This window comes from Gobius niger, assembly GCF_951799975.1.
Source record: "Gobius niger genome assembly, chromosome: 3".
Taxonomy (NCBI): domain Eukaryota; kingdom Metazoa; phylum Chordata; class Actinopteri; order Gobiiformes; family Gobiidae; genus Gobius; species Gobius niger.
The window spans coordinates 23655858-23678893 of record NC_136854.1 but is presented as its reverse complement, the minus strand read 5'-3'; the positions used below and the strand labels follow the sequence as shown (position 1 = coordinate 23678893).

Below are 23036 nucleotides of genomic sequence, written 5' to 3'. Positions count from 1 at the left end.
CTGTGAGCTGCTTCGAGGGGCACTCAGGCTTTTCTGCAGATCTTTAGGCCTTGTAACTTAGAGAAGAATGTTAACCTATGTTTTAGTAATCTTTTTGGTTCGTCCATGTTTAGAACGTCATTAGTCCTGTCATAGACATGTCCTCCATTGGAATAGACACCAACTCTATACCCACAAGCACCTGGATGCGATCCCGGGATTCCTTAGTTGCTTCTGGGACTAAGTCTGTTCTTTGGACACTATTTGTATGAAAGCATGAAATTGTGACGTGTGAGGCAACGTCTGTTGTGATTTTGGGTTATAAAAAGCAATTGATTGAAATTGGTAATAATGCCCTACAAATAGTGTATGTTTATGTCTTTAAGATATTTTTTTTGTCTGTGCCCCCCAACAACTCAATGCTCTTGGAGTCGAACTCGGCTCCAAAACGGTTGGTGACTCCTGGAATAGACTATAATTCCAGGAGTCATTTTGAACCACGTAAACCCAAGTTGTATCGAATGATAACATTAACAGACTCATTGACTTGCATTTATAACTTCTCAGAACATGCTAAAAGCTGATCTATGCATGTGCCAGTGGGCAGGACAGAGCGGGACAGGCCTGCTGCAGAGTGTTAGCGAGTGTGCCAAGTAGTTGGCATGGCTTTATCTGGGGATCCCAGGCCACCATCACCCTGTTCGGCCTCTTTTATTTACATGACAAATTGGTTGACCATCTTTGCCCAACAATTATGTCTGTTTTTTTCCAAATGACCAATTCGCTTTTCAATTAACTTTACTTCATTTACATGAGAGATGTTATTTTGCACATTTTCTGACCCCATGTCCCCATGTGTAATCTGTGGTTTTACAGAGGAGCAGAATGAACGGGCAGCCTAACCTACGGTAGTATTGTGAAACCCCCCTTCCTGTTTTGTGGTGCCCGACCAGTGTGCAGAGGTTTTGGATGCATCCTGGTGGCTTCTGTCTTCACTTCTCCGGATTCGCGTTCGTTGGCCATCAGTGTGAGACAACACTAACCGTAAACCTCATCTACACCTCACCCCTCTCTTTACATGATGTTTGACCGCATCCCACATCCACACAGAAAACCATACTGTTACATAAATTATCACATCTGTCCAAACCGCAGAGTAGGGGACATATGACACACCCACAGAAAGATCCCAGCTTTCAGTAAATGCTCTTTTCTTTCTTGCTTAGGACTGCTTTCTGTTTGGCCTATTACATTTTTGCAAATCAAATGTTAGGGCTAAAGGCACTTGAGGGAGAAAAAGGTGTTTTGTTTTGTTACTTTTAATCTGACGTCTTGATTTGTTGCCTTGTTCATGAAGCGAAACAGCAAGCTCTTGCATAGTAGAACAATAGTGCTGACAAAGAGCATTCTTATTGTAGCAGAATAAGAGGATGTCAAATAAGGAACAGCAGACACAAGCATCTTATTTCTGTCCGATGCAAGTCTGTCACAATGTCAGGGGTGGGACTACTGGCCCAATAGCTTGAAAAGAAAACTTCATCAATAATGTCCCACAAGCACTCTGTTGTTAGTAAAAGAGCCTGATATTCGCCACAGAAAGTCAATTTATCTATTAAGCACAAAAATGGAATTCATTTATTCGACAACTTCTCATTAAATATTGTTTTGGACTTTATTCCTACTCATACCTTGCCTATTCTGACAAGTTACTATCAAATATCATTTATTGCATGCCACTATTTTAAACTCCAGTGGAGTGCTGCCCCTCCTCATGGCACTGTCACATGTCAGGCCCAGTACTTTTGTGTCATCGTTCGTCATTTGTCGACGGCACCATCCTTATCTGGCCTTTGACCTTTGCAAGGATGCTGTGGTTCAACAAAGCGCTCTTGGCCCCAAAGCTTTCCTCACTGTCCGTGTCTCCATAGCAACTGGAGGATGCTGGAGAGTGTGCCATGGCGATGACTGAGTCAGTTGAATCCCTGTGAGCAGTGGTTATGTTGGCCGGGTCAGAGTGAGCCGTCACCGTGCATGGGCTGGTCATTTTGTTAGAGTCCTGTCCAAGTACCACCGTCCCGTCCTCTGTCTCATCCCCTGTTCCGTCCCCTTTTTCCCCATGCTGAGCCTGGTCATTGAGCAGCGCTACCAGGAAGTGGATGTATTTGACTGCCAGTCGAAGGATCTCGTTCTTACTGAGCTTCTTGTCTGGAGGATGAGTTGGGATGAGTTTTCTCAGCTCTGAAAATGCCCCGTTTACATTCTGTTGTCGCCAGCGCTCCCGGCTGTTGGTAAAGACACGCCGGGCTAACTTCTGTGGAGGCCCTGCTGAGGCAAAGAACGGCTGTGATTAGCCCCTCTGATAATTTTGCCATTTTTGTAAAATCATAGTTGACTGGTGTGAGTTAGCATACATTTTTAATATATTAGTTAGCGCTTTACTTTACTGCACAGTAATGGTCTGGTAATGGGATGGAAATGGACTAATATGGTAATTACATGGAAATTACATGGACACACATGTAATATATAGTTATATATATGTTACAGAATTTATGAAATAGAGTTACTTGTATGGATTTGTATTGCACATTGTATCAATACTAACTTTCATTTATTTCAACTTCATAGTGTGAAGACGGCCTTCTCCGCCGGCTGTTGGCAATCACACCAAAGCTTCCTCCTGCAGGCCCGAAGTAAGTACTAGAGAATAGAAACATGCATACTGTTACACTGAGCACATGGCAAAAAGGCACACGGAAAATGAAAAACAAAAGTAATGTCATGTAGCATTCACTGTAGTGTTTTGAATTGCAGTGTTTAGCTCTACATTTTGTCTTGTTAGTAGTTATCAATAGTTATCAATTCCAGAACAACCCCATTCATATGACAGATTGAAAACCTTTTGTCTAAGCTGTAAAAATCATGTGGAACTGAGAGATTACACAGCCAAAAAGACACCTCACATCCTGCAGTAAAACATTATTCAAGCTTTCACCATTAGTTGAAAGTTCACAGTTTGATTCACTACAAAACAAAAATGTACATTGAATGAATTAAAATAAAGAGGCTCAACAAAACTTAAATTCAATATTCCCTCACTCATATGTATTATTTGTCTGGACCTCCAGTAAAGCAGTAAATACTGTATTAGAAGCTTTTACTGGTTCTAATAAAGCCTTCCTTAATATGGAATATATGTGGCCTCGGGTGAATGTGTTGAATAGTATTGTTCTAAGAGTATATTACATTCTTAGTGAAATAATAAATGATGCATTACCTGGAGAAGAAGCTGTGTGGCGGTGTGTATTGCTGAGGCATCAAAGCTCCAGGCGAGGGTCCAGCCCCGTTACTGAGCCCTGAGCCGGCCCCCTGTGTTCGGCCCGGCAGCAGGTTGGGGATGGGGTGCAGCGTGGTCAGTGGCAGAGGGGGCTTACTGTGTCCCAGGCTGATGACGGGGATGTGAGGGGGCAGAGGAGAGGAGGAAGGCGGCTCGGGGCACCGTGGGGATGTTTTGATGGGAGCGGGGAGCAGTGGAGGTGGTGAGGATCGTGGGCCGTTTGGAGCAGAGCGATAGTTGGTCCTCAGCCCTCGTTTGTCCTCCATGACAGTGTCGGGGTCAGGTGCAGGGGCTGAGTCCGTCCGTTGGATGTTCAGTTGCTCGTCTGTCGCGACGCGGTCCTGATGCTGTGTGTCGTCCTGAGTTTGCGGGCTGAGGGGATCTGTCAGAGTTGAGGTCTCCTTGTGGGATGGACTTAGCCCCCCTGAGCCGTGGGGCGAGGACGAGGGGCAGGTCAGGTCAGAGGGAGATGCAGGAGGGCTACTGGAACGCTGCTTCTCCATCATGTTGTTGTCTCTTTTATAAGTCACTGAAAACTCTAAGATCTACCATGTCTCCCACTGTCTTAATACAGCAAATTCTTTTAATTTAGTCCAATATCTAATCATCCCCACTCAACTAATAATCACGTTTAAAAGTGCTTCACAGCTGGGAAGATGAAAACGTCCCATATTGTTAAGAACAGATCTTCTCATGCAATTAAAATGATTATGCAGTTGAGCATTTATTATATTTACAGACCATGCCCCTGTTCCCTTTGGACCTGATTTCATTATTTTACATGTTTCAAGTGGCAGTTTTGCAGTTTCCAGGGCCTGTTATCCATCAGTATTCATCATTGTGGAAATGCGTCAGAAACCTGGCAATAACTCCAAGTTTTTAGATCAAAGTATCTGTTGGACAAAAGAAAAAGCAAAACTGATTACTGGTGTTTATTTACAACCTCTGAGTAAAGTTGCTTTTGTTGTTTATTATTGCAAATCAGATGGAATTATGTTGGAATTGAAAAAAGTTAAATGTAGAAATAGCAGTGTCTCCTACAATATTAAACATCACAGAAAGCCTGCGCCTGCTGACATTACTTTCTTTTCATTTGGATGTATTTATTAGTAAGAACGGCCTCTCAGGTTTTGCAATCAGTATGTTCCTGTTTTGGCTTTTCTTTTCTGCCTCAGCTGTATTTTCAGTTCTTCCTTATTTTATTGTTCTTTGTTAAATTCTAAATGTATTACAAGAACTGACAAATGTGTGAGAATATACTAAAAATATGTTAAATATTATAGAAGAAGAAGAAGAAGAATATTCTAAATATTATACAGATCTTTACGACCATATTTATTATCATATCTGGGTTATAATTATGATGGTTTAATCCTGTACAAATATATATATAAAGATAATAATTTACAAATATAAAAGATTTTAAAGCTACATTAAACATAATTCAGAAATACATTCGCAACATTGTTTTAATATGTGTGATTTTATACCAATGGGCGTATAGAACATACAGGAGCCTAAGCATTTATATATAGTATATTAAATTAAAATGTACTTACTACATTGTGGAATAATCCGGTGAAGTGTGTTTTAATTCCTGGCGGTGGTCAGGAGCAGCTCATATTGTTTTTGGTTGTTTGTAGGCTTCTGTAGGTCGTCCCCGCCGCAGTATGTCCCCTCTGACGCTCACTCCCTGAGGTCATACGAGAGCCGCACTGTCTCACCGCAAAGAACACACTCTAATTCTGTCCTAATTTTCATTTGACAAATTCTTCTGAGAAACTGGGTGACGACTGGACTCGAAGAGCGGCACTTTTTTTGGTTGTGAAGTCAAGTCACCCGTTTGATCAGAGACACAGTGTAACAGCCGTGCCATCCCTCCAGTCCATATGTCATCCTCTCCTCTCCCCTTCCAACTCTCTGTTTTAACTTTCCTGTCTGTGCTTTACTTGTGCCACTCTGCTGGCCAGAAAGGCACACGGCTTTAGAGGGCTGCCTGTCGTACGGCTCAGGCTCTGGCAAACGCGAGGCTGGAGAGAGTGCGGAGAGGGAGGGAAGCGGGTTGCAGGGAGAGTTTTCCGCTCCCTGCTGGACAAGAGGATGTGCTCGTACAATGTGGTGGCTGCTGATAAGAGCCTCAAAAGCTGCCTGTGGGCCGCAGATAAGCAACCTGCACCCCCCTCTCCCCCCCCAACACCAATACCAATACCAGCACACACACACGTTCATATATACGTGCACTTCATTCATCACACATCAGGCTGTTGGGCCGTCACTCACTTTAAAAATATCTGGACTGTTAAAATATACATTATTTTCAAAACACAGAGGAATTGTTAAACACATGCATGCCGTGTATGTTAGTCCAGGCACAGGCTCACAGCACAATCAACTAAATAATCAACAATTGTTGTGTAACGAGTTAAATTTCTGTCAGTACTGTTGTTTTAGTCTAGATTTTATCACTGATCATTGAGTGATTACAGGTTGATAGCATGTGCTTATACCCTTCCTGTCAGGTTTTTATTTTACTTGTGTGAATTTAACAGCCTCTTCATAGAAAAGGCCTTTAACTCGACCTGTCAGCATTGTGTTTTGTTTATTTTTTTGCCCATAAGACACCTGAGTTCATCCCACTGTTCAGGACACCTATGTCACTGGTTGCCCTCTCCAGCTGCCGTAACCGTGGCAACTTTCCTCAACACCAACTCCTGTCCTTCCTCCCTTGAACTCATTGATGAGTGTCTTTCTTTCATTCTTTCTGCGAGCCTGTCCTTCTCCTGTCCAGAATAGGGTCTCTTATGCTTCTCTTAGTCATTTCCCTCTTAGACAGTCTCTAATACAAACATGAAGCCTCTACAGACGTGTGACCTTCAGGGTCCTGGGAAAGATAGCACCGTGCTTTACCACTGGTCAACAAATCTGTCACCACCTTCATCATTGTCATTGTATACTACCAACCATGCTCCTATCAGTAAATGCCTATAGAAACAATGGGCAGTGGGAGCCACAGTGCAGAGGTGTAGTGAGGCGGTGTGATCCGCAGCTGTGGTCACAGTTGGTCACACAGTGTGAGAGAACGGCTGCAGAGGCATCACGGAGGCTGCACAAGCTGCTGTCATTTGCCTGTAACATTTTAAGAGCTACACAAGGGACTGAGTCCAATAGGGATTTGCTTCACCATCAATGCTATATTATTGCTGTGTGTAATATCATTTACAACTGAAAGATCTGGATTAAATGAAGTATTCTTAGAGTATTGCAGGACCATATGCTCCATTTAATAAATGGATTGATGGGTTATTTGAAATTGTAAGTGCACATACTGTATGTCCATCAAATACACTGCAGTTATGTAGAACAGATCCCACACTCACCACTCAGAGGGGGCTTTATTGCCAAGCTTCCTTCTACTCATGTAAACACTATTGTGTTCAGACTGATAGAGATCAATGGGACCTAATTGTTTGAGGCAATATCTGCAGTGTATTTCATGGAGAAAGTGACAAACAATGCTGTGAGCGGCGGTCGAAACAGACGCTTGCCTCTTTATGAGGAACATGTCCCTTTAGACTGGATCAGAGCTGGTGGAAGATGCACCAATATAGAGGTCACCAAATTATTCTCTAAATCTTTACTTAAAAATAAAACCTATTAGTGATAATAAAAAAGATGTCTAGAAGGCCACGTCTAAACAGCTCTAGTTCTCATTCTACACAAATGGTCTAATAACCATGTCAAAGGGGATGTTGCCCATCTATACCCCCCGCAGGTGTGTGGATTGGGTCTTGCTCAGGATTGGGCCAGTTCTTTCACATGGTTGGTTCCTATGGCAACCACCTTCAGTGGCGTAAATAAATTTAGCTACATGCAGAGATTAAACACTAAAATAAAGATATCACAGCAAAGTAAAAAATACCACTGGTGCCCTCACATGTACACTCATGGTGGTTGACTCCATCCAATTACTGTAATACCACAATGTACAGTGTCAAATGCATAGCTCCATTCCGAGGATGCACCTGGGTTAGGGCGAATGGCCGGATGCTGGGGACAGCTGCTTCCTGTGCACACTTCCTGGTTTGGCAGAACAGAGTTTGTAGGATTTTAAAGCAATGGATTGGATACATTAGACCAATGTGTGTGTCCAAGCAGGATTTATCTACCTCTTGAACAGGTGGGAAGACTCAACGCTCTCTCCGGTTTCCTTTACCACTAAAAACATGTACAATAGGCCAGAGTGAATGTTTGCCTGTGTGTGTGCGTATGTGTGTGTGTGTGTGTTCTTATAATTATTATCATAACCTCATTCAATAGTTTCCTTGATTGCGCCAATACAAGAATACATGTTAAAAAAAAAAGCTCCTTTGCTTTAAAGAGGATTTGTTCGAATTTGGAGAAATGTCTGATTATAGAATTAACCCTTATTTGTTGTAGACTGGACAATTGGTAGGCTGTGGGTCACACTTAGAGATCTTTGTTTTCTTGAATATTTTTTGTAATTTTCCATGCCAACCAAGGACCAGACGGCAGGACAGTTTTCAGCTTACTTTATTCAACGTAGTTCAAATTCCACACGTGCACACGCGCTCTCTAACTCTCTCTAACTCTCTCTAACTCTCTCGAGGCTGAACCACAACAATGTGGAACCAACTCTTGGTCACAGTAGGGCAAGAAGAAAAACATAATAAACAAAATATAGTCAGATGAAATAATATAAAACAAAGCACAACTTAAATGCCCCAAAAATATAATATGCAAATGAATAACACACAACACAAATCTAATATTATAGTAGTGTTTTTTTTGGTCATGTGGGATTGTGAAAGGGAAATCAGTCGACTTCAACGACTTATAAACTCATGGAAACAAGTGTACGCGTCACAGCATGAAACACTGGTCAATCCGATTTCCCAGGACTGTCATTAATGAAGTTGACTCTGAAACAAACCTGAGCCTGAACCAGATGACAATCCCTGGACATTACTATCATACAGAAATTCGATAGACCATAGAAAAGCAGGGTTGTGGATTCACCACTCTACAAAGGGGAGGGGTGCCAGTCTCACTCTGTAAAAATAGGAAAATAAGCATCACTTTCCCCTTCCCCAGTTTCAAAAATACACTGTTATTGTCGATCAACTAAACACCACATAGCCAAGTTATTGCAGCACATTTTAGTTTGTGATGATTAAAGCCTGTGACAATCCAGTATTTTATGTAGACGCCACTGTTTTATTATATTTATTTATTCATCTTGTGTCTAGTTAGTTCACCACTAGAATCTCCTACCTCTATTATACACCAGATTGCATCATTGTCCCCGTTTGTGGAGTATGGCTCAGTGCATAAATGAAAAAGAAAGAATATGCCCCATTTATTTGTGAAATTTCAGGCCACCTATGGCTCAGCGGTCCTGTGTAGCATATGGGGATGTGAGAGGGGAATCTAAGGTTGAGCCCTTCAGACAAAGAAAAAAAAACTTGATCCACACACAGAAAATGCACTTGCCAAATGATTTAATACTGACAAAACACAACAAATCTTCAAAATGTAAATAAATAACATAGCTTCTGACAAACAAAACATTAGTTAATAACTTTGCAGAGAAACTGACTCAACTGAATCACTGAACACAAAAGGTCCAGTATTGAGCTTTCGTCCTGACACATTTACAAACATGTCAAAAATTCTACATTTTATGGAGAAACATTGTATGTGATTTTCAACACAAATGTTTTAAGTTCTTCTATTCTGCTTCAAATATATAGATATTAAAGTATCCATCTAATAATTTAAATAGCTAGATTTATTTTAAAGTTGAATAAATATGGTAAGTGCAGTTCTTGCAGATACAGGGCTGTTAGAGGGTGGGTCTCCTCTGAGCTAAGGTCAGCCTCACAAAGTGGCCACATTTGCTGCAGCGCGAGACTGAGTTGCCATCTTTCTTTGGTATATGCCAGCAGTTGATGCAACGAACTCTGTACTTCTTATACCTTGCAAAGCAAGAAAAAGAAAATCAATCTTTAGTCATGATTTATACTTTTGTAGAGGTGCAATTTGACCCAATCTATGCAATATTGACGATAAAAAGTAGCTAAAATACAAATACGATTAAATATAAACGATGGATTAAGTCCATCTGTACATCATCCAGTGTACTGCTCTGCTCTTAATTTGAAATATAGACGTTAAATGTTATGTGTACACAATTGAATAAATGAGCCAAACTGTGCTGCTGTCGCCCTCATAGTACCTTATCCCACAGGCATTGCAGAGTGGGGTCCCATCTTCAGCATCTCTCCACATTGGGGTTTTACTGGTGCAGCAGGAGGCACACACTTTGCTCTCTTATCAAAAGGGGGGAAAAACACACCATTTTGATTGGCACTGCTGCAGTACATAACAAGATAACAGCTTCAAGACATCCAGAAATGGCATAATTGTTTTGTCTAATAATGCCCTCTAGTGGGGAGTTTGTGTTACGGCAAAGTACAATATTCCATTGTTTGCATTGAAAACTCCCAAAAGAGTTATTTTCAGCTTTAATGTTTTATAGCGTCACTCTGGTTCAGTGGTTTGCGTCCTTGCCTCACAGCAACAAGGTGTTTGGTTTGATTTTCAGGCTGAGCATGACAGGTTGCCCCAGTGGCAGTGAAGGATGACAAGCTCTGTATTTGAGCTTAAAAAGGTGCATTATTACTTTTACTGTGAAAAAAATAATATATAAATAATAACATTTTTTTATTTGTGCTTATTTGACCTTTTAGGGCCCCAGCAGCTGTATGAGTGGTCAGCATGACACCTTCACTTTCCATCACAGTGGCCTCTATGATGCTGCAGGATCAATTGTTTTTAGAGTTTTTGGTGGGTTTTCACTGTTTCACCCTCTCACCAGAAAACATTCTAAACCTACAAAACAATTGACCTAACCACCCATACAGCCAAAGGTCAAAAACACACATAAAAATTCTATGTTCCACATAAAACTTACTGGCATCACTTGTAGCCGAGTCACTGTCCTCATCAGAGCTGGTCTTAAGAAGCTTCTGGGACGTTCTTGTCCTCAGCTTTGTCCTCTTTACATGCTTAGGGAGGTCTGTGCTGTATCAAATAGAAACATAACTTAATTCAGTAGCAAAACAAACATGTTTCATTGCTAAATTGGACAGATGCCCTCTCAAGTTCCTGTATGAGTAGAATACCTGTATTTCGAGGTGATCAGGAGGCGGCACTGATCCTTGGAATCATCCAGCTCTGTGTCCATCCGAAACGCCACGCCCTGGAAGTCCGGGTCCTGTACGGATGCGCTTCGACTGGGGCAGGGCTGTTTCCTCCTTTTCGATCTCCAGGAGGAGCGCTGCACACCATCATCATTTACTAAAGGTGTAGAGTGTGGGAGTCCGCTTTCTGCACTGGACCTTGGGAGCTCCTCTGAGGAGTCTTCACATGTGGGTTGTGGTTGAAATGAGCAGCCAGACGCACAAGACTCCGCTGACTTCAGGGGACGTTTCAGCATTTCATCTGGATCCGAACAAATGTTTGCATTGTGATCTAAGGGGATTATTGGCGCAGTATCATTTGATCTAAGGGTCAGATGCTCTTCACTTGTATGAGGCTCTGGTAATAAGTCATAAAAGGTGCACTGTGTTGAGAGGCATTCCTCTGTCCAGTCGCTGCCCAAGTCCAAGGCAACATTAAACTTGAGCTCCGATGTCTGAGGGGCATCCACTGTGTCCGTCCATGTTTCTGAAGGAATCATTTTTCTGTTTTCAGTGACCACTGGTTTTACAAGGCAAACGTCAGTATCTTTCAGACTACAGCTTTTATTAAGTTGACAGTGTCTCTGAGGGTTTAAGGGTTGTGCAGAGTCTTGAAATTGCTCTACAGCTTTAGGAGGTAAAGATACATTTGAGTGACCAAAGTCTGAAATCAGTAAAGGACTGAGGCTTTGTTCTTCATCTTCACTTTGGTTTAGAAGCCTCTCACATTGTTGATTAATAAGATTCAGTATCTTCAAGGGGCTCTTTACATTTTTCACCTGAGGAATGAGAGATGTTGAGCAGTGAAGTAATTGTTGTGTATCTTCTTCACTAGCGAACCACACGGAGTCGGTTTCCATAAAACTGTAGTGAACAGGAGAGGCCAGCTTGGACACTTCATGGGAGAGGTGATAGAGAGCGGACTGTGACGCATCTCGCTCTGGACTCTTTATGTTTTGCCCAGGTAAACTTAACTGAGTCGTTGGTCCTGTGTTCATGCTGTAATGTAGAATAGAAGGTTACATTTGGATGACAATAAAAGTTAACAGTACAGTTGAATTTTTTATTTTATTTTTTTTGATCAACTTTTTATTGAGTACAGTTGAATTTAAAGGTTAAATGTTCAAAATTACAATATTGTAGGCGTAGGTCAAGTGGAAACACCTCTAAAATTACTTTGGCCTTAACTCACCTTGACAAACCCGTATTGTTCAAAACTCGAAAGATTTAGGCTATTACGTGGTTTTTGTTTTGCTCTTTGTTCAAAAAGAGATTCAAGATTTTCGCGGTCATCTAATACGTCGCGAGTGTTGCCTACTTCAAAGTCTTTGATAAGGCAATGGCACGAGGGGAGTTTATTTCGAAAGTTTGGCTACATAAAATGTACAGTGGCAAGAGAATAATGGTATTTTTTTTTTAAACTTTTTTTGTATTGTGTGGCTGAAAGATATACTTTGAAACCTAAGTCCGTTTAAAAAAAAAGAAAAAGAATAGCAACACAAACATGGCTTGATCATGAGTCACAAGAGCAAACACGTCAGTCCAAATCCAAACGTGTGATAGAGGAATGCAGTTTGATCTTGTGACTGGACTGAAGTCTCACCTTAAGTTGCAATAATTTCAGTCTTAGACAGTTCTCAGCTCTGTAGAAATCCGGCCATGGGATCGGTTTTGTTTTGGGCTTGATTGCACGCGGGGCGCAGGTGTTGGTAGTTTGCTGAATTAACACTTGCTAACATAGCACAAGCAAATACAACGCTCATAAAAGACCTCACTTTTGTGGGAGCTCGTTCAGCATATTGCTGATGTAATGTTGTGTTGTGTAATGAAAGACACAGTTTTGTCAACATCAAAGTTCCTTAGGGTGATTTAAGACACTTTATTGCACCATTGTCTATGATACATAGTTCATTGTGTGTTCATGTAATATAATGGAGGGAAAAGAAACGACAACACAAATATGGTAGTACTTTTGAAAATAATTGTGCGTTCATATGACATACAGTAAGTAGACTGAACAATAGAAACATGACATGCCATAAGTGTTAAATAAACTCAAGCTTTAACCAGACCCACTTCCAAATGTCTTTGAAATGCGAATCAACCACAGAAACCCATGATTCTTTCCAATAAAGTCTTTTGAACCAGAATCATAACAAGGCAGCATCTACAACATGGCTTCACAATAGGTTATGCATAGAACACACCTCCATTATTACTGTAATGCAACAGACTAAAATGACATTTGTGCGTGTAATGACTGTAACAGGGAATGTCTCACAATATTACTCTGCATTTGTAAAATCAGGTCTTATGTGAACGCTGGCTTGAGGACATGTCTAAAAAGTACAACATTGTAAGTGAAACATCAGTTCTCGACGTAATCATGTGGGTGTACGTTAACAAAACTGATCTTTACTTCCAGAGCGACGCTTCACTGGTGAACCATTGAAATAAGTGTGAGTCTTTGACCTGACACCAGGCTGTTATCATGCTGCATCTTCTGTTGGCCCCTCTAACCAGAATTGGCGTAGAAAGCAAAGGCCACAACCATTGGATTTCAGCTGATTCCACTTCATGTTGAAATTACCGTCTATCAGTGAGGCTTCGGAACATGACCATCCACATAAAAGTTCCTTGTGACCTTGGGTAAAGTTAACTCGATGCCGTCCAACTCTGGGGTGATAAGTATCTGGCAACCTAGACGCGAGTTCTCCTGAAGCATGGGTGCCATATCCAGCATGTCATCCTCCCTAATAAAAGCAGCACACAGTATTAGATACAGAAAAGTCTTGTTGTACACACACACAAATGCATGACTGACTTACCTCTCTTCTGGTTCTGGCAGTTTGTCACAATGATCAGCACTAACATACACATGACAAGTGGAGCAGGCTAGGGATGCCTCACACGCACCTAAAAAGCAAACTGCAACTGTAAATAACTATGAAGAAAACTGCGAAAGAAATGTACCTTGCATTTTGCATTACACCTACCCTCGAGATCTACACCGTTCTTATGAGCCAAGTAGAGAACATTATCCCCCACTTTAGCCTTCACGGGAATTCTTCTGCCAGATCGATCTATATACAGCACATTTACCCTAAAAGTGAGAAAGCACAAAATAACTATTAAGTCAAGACTTTTTTAAAGGGAGAGCTGTAACAAAACATGAGAATATTTACACATCAGCAGGGTCTTCTGCATTGGAGCTTCCCTCTTCACTTTGACTGAGAACTTTGAAGAAAGAAAGACGTAATATAAACAAATGACATGGCATTAGTTGCACAGCTGCTAAAACTTAAAAAGAATGGCGAAATATGTGGAAGACAGAAATCCTTTAAGCAAAACGTAAAACAAAACAATGTCCCTCAAAATGGCATGGTTGCATAAGCCCATATACTCCTTGTGAAATGCACATAAGGCCACTGGTTAGCAAATTACTCACCTATGCCCGTCCGTACATGTCTGTTTATCGTCCCGCGGTTGTCCAAAGCACGGATTCTCTCTAAGTGAGGGGCCCTGTCGCTACATCTGTTCAATGTGTAGAAAGGACACGACCCACAGACATGTAAGACCCGAGAAAGTCTGAAAGTCAGCCCCATGCTTGTCCGGACCGCTGCAGACGCCGCCATGATAGTGTTGTGATCACGTGACAAAGAAACAGCCAATCAGTCATTTGCGTGCCCAAAAATCTGCGTTACACTTTATGTCCAGCAGGGGGCACAGTGTTCCCGTGTATCATAGACGCAGGGTAAAGCCTGTCCCTCCTGATCTGTGACTGCACTGGCATGAAGATAAAACTGCCATCAAAACTAAAAGTCTGTCAAAGTTGTTAGCATTTGGATTTAGATGCATGTTTCTGCCTTTTTCACGTGGAAGCTCCATGGCCAGTCTCTAATAGTGTCCAGGGGCCCCAAATGGACGACAAACATGGAAAATTAGGATGAGGTAAATCGTGTGAAGGAGGAGCACTGTGTCCTGTGTTTTGGCTAGAAGCGCTCACTCGTTTCCCTGTGCATCTTATTAGTTTGGGAAAAGCGGCGAGACACTGCAGGTGAATAGGGAAATAATTTAAATTTACAGATATCAATTTTAAACTTTTGCTGTCGATCACTGGCATAAATGTGAGAAGAAAATACATTGCAAGTTTTCTGTCATTTTATCTTTTCAAATAAGAACAAGGTGTTTTATGCCTAAAAATGCCCCAAATTTCACATCTTTTCGGCGACGAAATCTGAATAATGGATAGAGCTACATTCAAATTTATGGTTTCACTTTATTGGTAAATGAGTTACCAAGATTTTTTCAGAGGGGATTTTGGATTTCTTGTGTAGTTTTAAAATAAGCTGTTTTTTAGTGGAAAAAATTGTAAAAATGTAATTTTCGCCTCATTTTTTGACATTCAAAACTCAATAAATGGGGCTAGGGATTAAATAATAAAAAATCCCTCTGGAAAAATCTTCCAATTATCGTTCAGTCCAAGGCTGGAAAATGTGAAGTCTTTAGGTCCGACTGACGTGGACATAGTGTCGCCACAATGACAGAAAAATGTGTTTGGAGAAAAAGGCCCTTGAAATTGCATTGTCCCATATAAGTCTATGGGCAAACATTGAATCAGCGCAATATTTAAACATGTTATTGTGAAGATTAGGCACATTTTCTGATTCCGGGTGAAAGCTTGTATGTTCAGAGACCAATTTGGCCCAAAACCTGAAAACTGAAAAAATTGAGTTTTGCCTGCAGTGTCTCCCCTTAACTGCCAAAAATGTGTAGTTGCGTTTGGTTAGTACTTGGTAACATCAAACACATACAGGCCTTGTCACACAGTATGTTTTGCTTCTGCTTGAGCTACATATTAGTTTGAGGCATCACTGTTTAAAGGCGCATTTTGCATTATGTGACCTCATAGTGACGTGTGTGAGTGGTCAGCATGGCGCCTTTACTTTCCATTGCATTGGTCTCTAGGACGCTCCAGAATCGATTGTTTGGAAGGTTTTCACAGCTGACGGAGCCAGAAAACCTACAAAACAATTGATCCTGGAGCGTTGTAGAGACCGCTGTGATGAAAAGTGAAGGCGCCATGCTGACCACTCACACAGCCGCTGGGTCACTACAAGGTCAAATACTCACAAATATCATCTTTTTTTCGCATACAAAGTTGCATAATTCACCTTTAAGTAAAACTTGAGTTACTCTTCCCACTGCATTGGAATAAAATTACCAAATAAATAAATCAAAGTTGCTCGAATTAAGAGAGTTCATGCAGAAGTTTAGACTGTCTTCAAATAAGCTTGCCAATGAAACAAATTACATTAACACTTGAAATGAGAAAAAATATTTGCTTTGTTGGCAATCGTATTTATAGATTCCAAACTTTATCAAATTCAATAAGAAAAAAAAATAAACTTTGTCTTGTATTATATTTTAAATAATCTTATCATCTAATTTTTAAGGTGTATTCGTTGGAAATATCTGAATTTTTATCCTATTGCATGTTTTTGTCCTTTATAACAACACATAAATCAGGCTTCACGCCTTTACGTTTTGCACGATAGACATATTTTCACCAAGTACTTCTTTTACGTTTACTTCAGTAATTATTTAGGTCACTACTTTTAAAAGGATTGTCACATAACACTCACGCTTGAGTAAATATTTTGGCAACTATCCACCGCTGGTGCGTCTTTGCCTCTTTCTTTTGTTTTTTACAATTACTTTGAGAAACGTTTTGATAGTTGGCTCTAAAATGTATTCAAACACTTCATCTGGCTGCAATGCTTTCTCCATGTGACCATAAAAATAAATGGAGCGCTCAAATCTCCCCGCCAGCTCTGGCATTGCACTTAATATTCGGATTTCAGCTTAACACTGTTTTCTCGACCCATTACATGATAAAGTAACACACCCTCATGTGCATGTACTTTCTACATTTTGTTTTGTGCATTATTGATTTAACACTATTTTATGAGGGGGAAAAAAAGTGTTGTGTTGAAATGTTTTCTCAAAGTTCGTGCAGCTCTACTTTATAACATTGTCCTGTTGATGATTACAACCAGCTTGAGCGTATTCTCTGACATGCAGGAACGTGTACAACTTCATCCCATCAATGTTGTGCAAAAGATTTCACGACCATTTACTCGAAGAAATTAATCACCCAGAAAGTGTTTAGATTATTGCTTCACCGCCAGCGAAGAAATCCTAGTGTTTCAAGTTCCAAGTTTAAAATTCTTTTGTGAGTCAAATTTGTAAATCCAACAACAACCAATCAATTCTGCAAAGGGACAAACAATGAATTTGTTTTTTTTTCTCCTCTCAGGTCCGAGCAAAGACGTCTGCAGTGAGTGACCGCCGTCTAGCCTGTGATAAACCATGTGGACTGCTGATCTTTGACCTTTGAACTCATCATGTCACTTAATACCAATGCAAAGAAATAAGGCATACGTTTCAATAATATGGCTCTTGCTCAAATCAAAATACTGGGCACGATGAGGCTTTGACATTTGAAAAAACATATTCAGAGCTGTCCGTCTATCGAATAATACATGATGCACAACTGCCACCTTCCTTTGAAAGCCATGGCAGCCTTGTGATGGATAGACCCCTTAGGGATAAAGGAAAGCACAGGGCTCGATCAGTGTTGACACAATTATTAATGCCTTTTGCTACAACCAAAACATTGTGTATTTGCCTTTTTTTTTTATGTGCTCGTAAAACTACTTGTCCATATCCTCCCACTAAACTTTCAAACTTAAAATAATTAGCCACCCGCTTGTTAGTTTTACATTCCCGTCTTGTTAGGGGGGTTTTGACAAAGATTTATGTTATTGCAGAGAAAGACGACCCGCTGGCACCCAGACACAGTGAAACATGTAGTCTCGAATGTGACGGCTCTCTGGGGACCCGGAGGTGCTAACCTCCCGACAAACTGGACTTTGTCTGACACCATATGACCCACACGTAGCGATTTAGTGTGGCTGTAAATATCCCGTATGTCAGTGTTATATGTCAGGATAAAACACCCTTAGACATGCCACAACTCTCACCACACTTAAAAACCTTTGCGTCCATATCAGAATCTCTTATGCTTAGGCTTATTATTCACGGGGCGACTTTATCATGTGCTCAAGAGGAAGAATGCATATTTTCTTCTGCACATTTGAATAATTTCGAATCGGAATATCAATAATTACATTTTCAGATGGCACCAATTAATGATAACAAACACAATGCACTACACATTATACTTTTGCAGGTTTGTATATGCAGGAGTTGATCGATTTTTGGAGCAAGCACTAGAAGTTGTCGCCACTGGGTTATCTTCCTATGGCTTGTGAGTGACGTGATTGTTAAGGTTGTGTCATAACTTAAATATTTAATGTCTGCAAACTTCAGTCTACCTGCCTTCATGAGCCAACCTCCTCCATTCACAGTAAACCACAAGCACACAACTATTTTGAGTCCAGTCTAAACAAACTTATCAGCACTGACGGCAGACTGAGTGCAGAAAGAAACGAGAGATAAGTCCCGTGTATTATTCCCCTGTTCTTTATGTTGACTGTAGTGCAAAATATGCTTTCTCATTTTATACACATTTCCGACAGTTCCGTTAAACATAAATATTTATTATGTACCATAGTAAGTTTATGAGGCGCTGCATGACGGTAGTTAAACAGTCTCCCCTTGGTTTTTTCGATACAAGACTTCTGCTCAAAGACGCATTTGTTCTGTGGAATGTGTGAAGTAATTATCATTGTCACACTCATAAAGCTAGCAGAGATTGGTTCTTCTTTGTGTTGAAGCTGCAAGTGCAGATTTTGCTGCGGCCCCTGTTGCGGTGGGATGTTGTTGCTGAAAGGGATAAGGCAAGTTCAGATGGTTTAAGATTAAGGACGTAATGCTCAGGCAAACTCAAACAAGACCTGCATTCTTCAACACCTTTGGTCTGCTGCAATGGGATTATGCCTTTGGATAATTGTGTGTAAAGCTGTGAGTGCTTGGGGAGGAAACTCAGCCGTGTGGAATTGCAGGAGGACAGTGTCGATAATGATTTTTGCTGTTCTCTGCAATACGGAAATATACAAATTTGACCATAATTTTGGCAGCTGCTACTTTATTTTATTGTCCAACCCCGGAGTATATAAAAAGCTTTACCTCGCAGTTCACTGGGCCATGCTGTTGTTTGCCAGAGAACCCCGCTTCTCCAGGCCTATTTACATGGCGTTTACACAGGTACTAGCTTCCAGGCTGATTTTATTCTTACTGGTTGTTCCCATGTGTAAGTTGTGCCTTATCTTGTTTAATAATGTGTTTTATCTTTGTAACCTAAAAGCCCCCCATGGACAGGTGTTGAAAATTAGCACATGTGCTCTAACACTTTAAACAATGCATCTGGTTCGTCCAATGTTGTTGCTATGTCCATATTAAATAAATAAATGAAATGAAAAAGGCTCAAATAATGAAATGAAGATTGTATTTGAATTGTAATTCCAGGATAAAATGATAGTAGCATTTTTGACATAGGGCCTCATTCAGAGTGTTGTTGATTTCTGGAGCTTTTTTTTAAATTCACGCTGTCCTTATATTTGAAGAGTTTAGTGGTGCTAGGCTAGCGCATGTCTATGGTAACTAGTAGCCTGCATTAAAAACAGTCTGACCCAAGCACAGTGCACCTGAGGCAAATCACTTATTACATCACACTACTGATATAAATGTCTGTGTTCACTGAATATTTTTTGAAATATAACCGTTTTGCATTTAGAATAACTTATATTTGAGCAGCTTCCTGGTTGTAGGCTACGCAGCGGCGGAGTGATCTGCTCAGTTACTGGATCTACAGTAGTTTGTTTACCTGTGGCCGGCATTACTACACGTGGAATTCACAAAGGAGCTTTCTACAATCAGATATGGCAACGTTTGGAGGACTACCCGGTGATTTTGAAGAGGTTTTTAATGCAGGCTACTAGTTACCATAGACATGCGCTAGCCTTGCACTAGCCTAGCACCTCTAAACTCTTCAAATGTAAGGACTGCATGAATTTTAAAAAAAAGTCTCCAGAAATCAACAACACTCTGGATAACTAGGAAATGAGCGCCTATGTCAAAAATTCTAAAATATCCCTTTAATGTTTTACAGCATTTATCTTAAGCTCTTAAATGTGTGGAAGTGCTTTCCTGCATTGTTCCTTTGCTAATTATACTCATGGTGATAAGAACTGGTCTCTTCACTCTCTCTGCAGCCTTTTGACCCCGTATTATAAAGGTCACTGCCGACTGGAGCAGTGAGGTGATGATAAAGGCTTGGCGGGTGGCGGTTGAACTGTCTGCTCTGGCTGTTCGTGGAAAGGGGCAGCTGTGTGCGCCATCACATCGGCCTGAGTGACTGGGTCATGTATCAGATCAGGCATCTTAGCCGCTTCTGTCACTGCGTCTGTGACTTATTACTGTGGGGTTTCCTGTTGATAAGGTTGTGGCTACAGGGGCTGTCATGGCTATAACTGTTAGGAAGCCCATGTGTTGTTTTCTTTGGGTTCAGCTTTTCCTGGGATTGCCATTCGAATTTCATCTAATCTCAGAAAATAAGCAAGGTCGGGCCTGACGGGAGATGTTGTGAGAATGCCAGATGCTATGAACTTGGGGCAAAAGTGACTCACTGGTTAGTGAATCCAAAAGTCATGTGTTTATACATGCAAAAAATAACCCACTTTTATATCAAGAATTACAGTCACATTTTGTTATTGAGTCAATCATACTGACAACATATGTAAATAATGTTTGAAATGTATGCCCCAAAATCAATCAATCAATCAAAGTTTATTTGTATAGCACCTTACAACAACACAAGGAAGACCAAAGTGCTTCACAGAAAGATAAAACAATATTAAAAAAATCAATCAATCAAATAAGTGCGATCTAAGTCTTAAAAGCTAGTTTGAAAAGATGTGTCTTCAATCTAGACTTAAAGAGGGACAGCTCTGTGAGAACACGCAGACTAAGGGGCAGGCTGTTCCACAGTTTTGGCGCTACAACCCTGAAAGAACGATCGCCCCACTGTTCGTACCGGGACCTGGGCACGTCCAGAACCATTTGATCGGCAGACCGGAGAGCTCTGCTGGGGCGATGTACGGTCACCAACTCAGTTAGATATAACGGAGTGAGACCATGGAGGGCTTTAAAGGAATAGGCCACCGTTTTTCCATACTGAGATATGTTCTTACCTTAGCTTTGACGAGTTCTTTAGGACCTGTCTGGTCTTCACCCGTGCCTTCAATCACGTAAACACAGCGCAAACGGCATTAGCATTTAGCCTCTCCTGCTCTCCTCTATAGCTCCAAAACAGGTCAAGATAGAAGCTAGTAAGCTCTTCCACGTTTTCCCTATTTAAATATGGTTACGTGAAGTGTTACACTACAAAGTATAATTACACAAAATTAAACAATGTGGATTTTCTAAGCGGATAAAAGGGGGAACTATATTGTAAGGCGTAATAATACCAGGAGTAGTTCGAAATCCGCGCAGTAATCTTCATTTTACTGCACAGTAATCTTCATATACTGTGCGGATGCCAAAACTACTCCTGGTATTATTACGCCTTACAATATAGTTCCCCCTTTTATCCGCTTAGAAAATCCACATTGTTTAATTTTGTGTAATTATACTTTGTAGTGTAACCATATTTGAATAGGGAAAACGTGGAAGAGCTTGGTAGCTTCTATCTTGACCTGTTTTGGAGCTATAGTGGAGAGCAGGAGAGGCTAAATGCTAACGCCGTCTGCGCTGTGTTTACGTGATTGAAGGCACGGGGGAAGATCAGACAGGTCTTAAAGAACTTGTCAAAGCTAAGGTAAGAACATATCTCAGTATGGAAAAACGGTGGCCTATTCCTTTAAAAACAAACATTAAAATTTTGAAATCAATCCGAAAACGGACCGGGAGCTAGTGCAGAAGAAGTTAAGTGATTAACTTCTTTTAAGCGCAACATTTGTAATTTTTTCCGACTTGGGACTGATCACAAAATGGCCCCTGTCTCAACTCCCCGTGGCTGAAGTTTTAGTGACTTTGATGATTATAATGAACACAGCTATTGTGAGTATCATGCCCTGTTGGCAGACTGCTCGCTCAGGTGCCTCCCTGTGAACAGGTGTCTAAACAGTAAAGTTGTTCTCAGCAGCTTGACTCACACACATTCCTCGCCGTGAATACTCATCGCCACATCAAAACCTGCTCACAGACACAGACTGTTACTCCCACAAACAAGACATGTCCTTTAATTACACTCCTGTTACGCATCCTTTCTCTGGTGCCCATAAGAAGCACCTGGGTACATTACCTCATCCGGACCTAAATATACCAAAACGTGAAACTGGCGGCTGGATCTCTGTTTATTTATAGGTCCTATAGAAAAAGTGAAGATAGATAAGATGTATATTCTATGATAATATATACGTTTTTTGACTTAAGTTTCCTTTTCTTACTTTACTACATTTACCTATGTTTGCAGATTGTGCTCAGAAACAAAGAAAAATACTAATTTAACCATTAAAGTGACTATAATGGGGAAATGTTGGTGCTCCTGGTTGCAATAACGCCCCCACTATAGAATATCATGTAGCCTTTTGTGATGTTTTTATGATGATTTTGTAAAACCACCTGTGCTACTGTTAAGTCTCCACTTACTGTATAGTTCGCTTACAAAAGTTTTTACTTCAAAGTAATACTCGACGTAGAGAACTTTCACATTTCTTGGGCTTGAGTGTTGAAAAACTTAATAGGATTTTCCATCATTTTTATTATCCAGTGTAATTATTATGATGTTTTGTGGTAACTCACTTAGAGCAAGTGCCAAATACTGTATGTGGTCACACACTCATTTGACCATTATGTGGTTTTTAATTAAACCTGCTGCACTGCGTTACCAGAGGGCTTATTTCTTGTGGGGGTGTGTCTACATTCCACTGCCACACAAGATGCAATTTAGAACTAAATGCATGGTGTGGAAATTCCCCCCACACAAAATGGCGATTCATATCATTTTTATAAACTATGAAACTTCTTAGTGGTAAAGGTGCATATTTGAATTTCCTTGCCAGATGAAGCGACTTTCCTGAAACTGCTGGATAAGCATCTGTTTTTTTGCTGGTTTTTGTTTCAAGGTTTGACTTGCAGTCTTTATGACTCTCCATATCCTCCTACAGGCCCAAAGTCAAAGGTTATGAGCTGTCAGTCAAGCTCCTGCAGTGTAGTGTTAAGACAGGCATAAAAACTGCATTTCTCTCACATTTCCTGATATGACCTTGTCCTTGGAAAAGGGATAGTTTGTATTGTGAATGTAATATGAAGGAGACCACATTCCACTTGACAGACCAGTGCTGATGACATGTTTCTCAATATATGAGGGGTAATTCATTATTTTCTATCTGATAAAGTAGGCTTGCTGTCTTGAAGATGAACCTGGCACG

The 23036-nt window shown here is 40.7% G+C and overlaps 2 protein-coding genes across 3 annotated transcripts; both read right to left on the bottom strand.

Annotated features, from left to right (window-relative positions):
• Positions 1-374: 374 nt before the first annotated feature.
• Positions 375-3849, bottom strand: lyl1 (LYL1 basic helix-loop-helix family member). 2 transcript variants are annotated; one of them, XM_079553190.1, is made up of 3 exons: positions 3257-3849; positions 2585-2679; positions 375-2304 (listed from the first exon to the last, which is right to left on the bottom strand). In XM_079553190.1, the coding sequence occupies exons 1-3, from the start codon at positions 3820-3822 to the stop codon at positions 1787-1789; spliced, it is 1179 nt and encodes a 392-aa protein (XP_079409316.1). In that variant the 5' UTR covers positions 3823-3849; the 3' UTR covers positions 375-1786. The 2 variants fall into 2 exon arrangements, with proteins under 2 accessions (XP_079409316.1, XP_079409317.1); XM_079553191.1 differs by having other exon boundaries at positions 375-2301.
• An 8653-nt stretch (positions 3850-12502) lies between these two features.
• fdx2 (ferredoxin 2) lies at positions 12503-14229 on the bottom strand. The gene is made up of 5 exons (XM_079554243.1): positions 14027-14229; positions 13764-13815; positions 13575-13681; positions 13407-13494; positions 12503-13331 (listed from the first exon to the last, which is right to left on the bottom strand). The coding sequence occupies exons 1-5, from the start codon at positions 14211-14213 to the stop codon at positions 13175-13177; spliced, it is 591 nt and encodes a 196-aa protein (XP_079410369.1). The 5' UTR covers positions 14214-14229; the 3' UTR covers positions 12503-13174.
• Positions 14230-23036: the final 8807 nt, after the last annotated feature.

Coding starts and splice junctions, on each gene's coding strand:
- lyl1 (XM_079553190.1), bottom strand. CDS start 3,822: ATGATGGAGAAGCAGCGTTCCAGTAGCCCTCCTGCATCTCCCTCTGAC. Junction 2,680..3,256: donor CCACACAGCTTCTTCTCCAG/GTAATGCATCAT, acceptor TCTATTCTCTAG/TACTTACTTCGGGCCTGCAG. Junction 2,305..2,584: donor TGAAGTTGAAATAAATGAAA/GTTAGTATTGAT, acceptor TCTTTGCCTCAG/CAGGGCCTCCACAGAAGTTA.
- fdx2 (XM_079554243.1), bottom strand. CDS start 14,213: ATGGCGGCGTCTGCAGCGGTCCGGACAAGCATGGGGCTGACTTTCAGA. Junction 13,816..14,026: donor ACATGTACGGACGGGCATAG/GTGAGTAATTTG, acceptor CTTTCTTCAAAG/TTCTCAGTCAAAGTGAAGAG. Junction 13,682..13,763: donor GCAGAAGACCCTGCTGATGT/GTAAATATTCTC, acceptor TCTCACTTTTAG/GGTAAATGTGCTGTATATAG.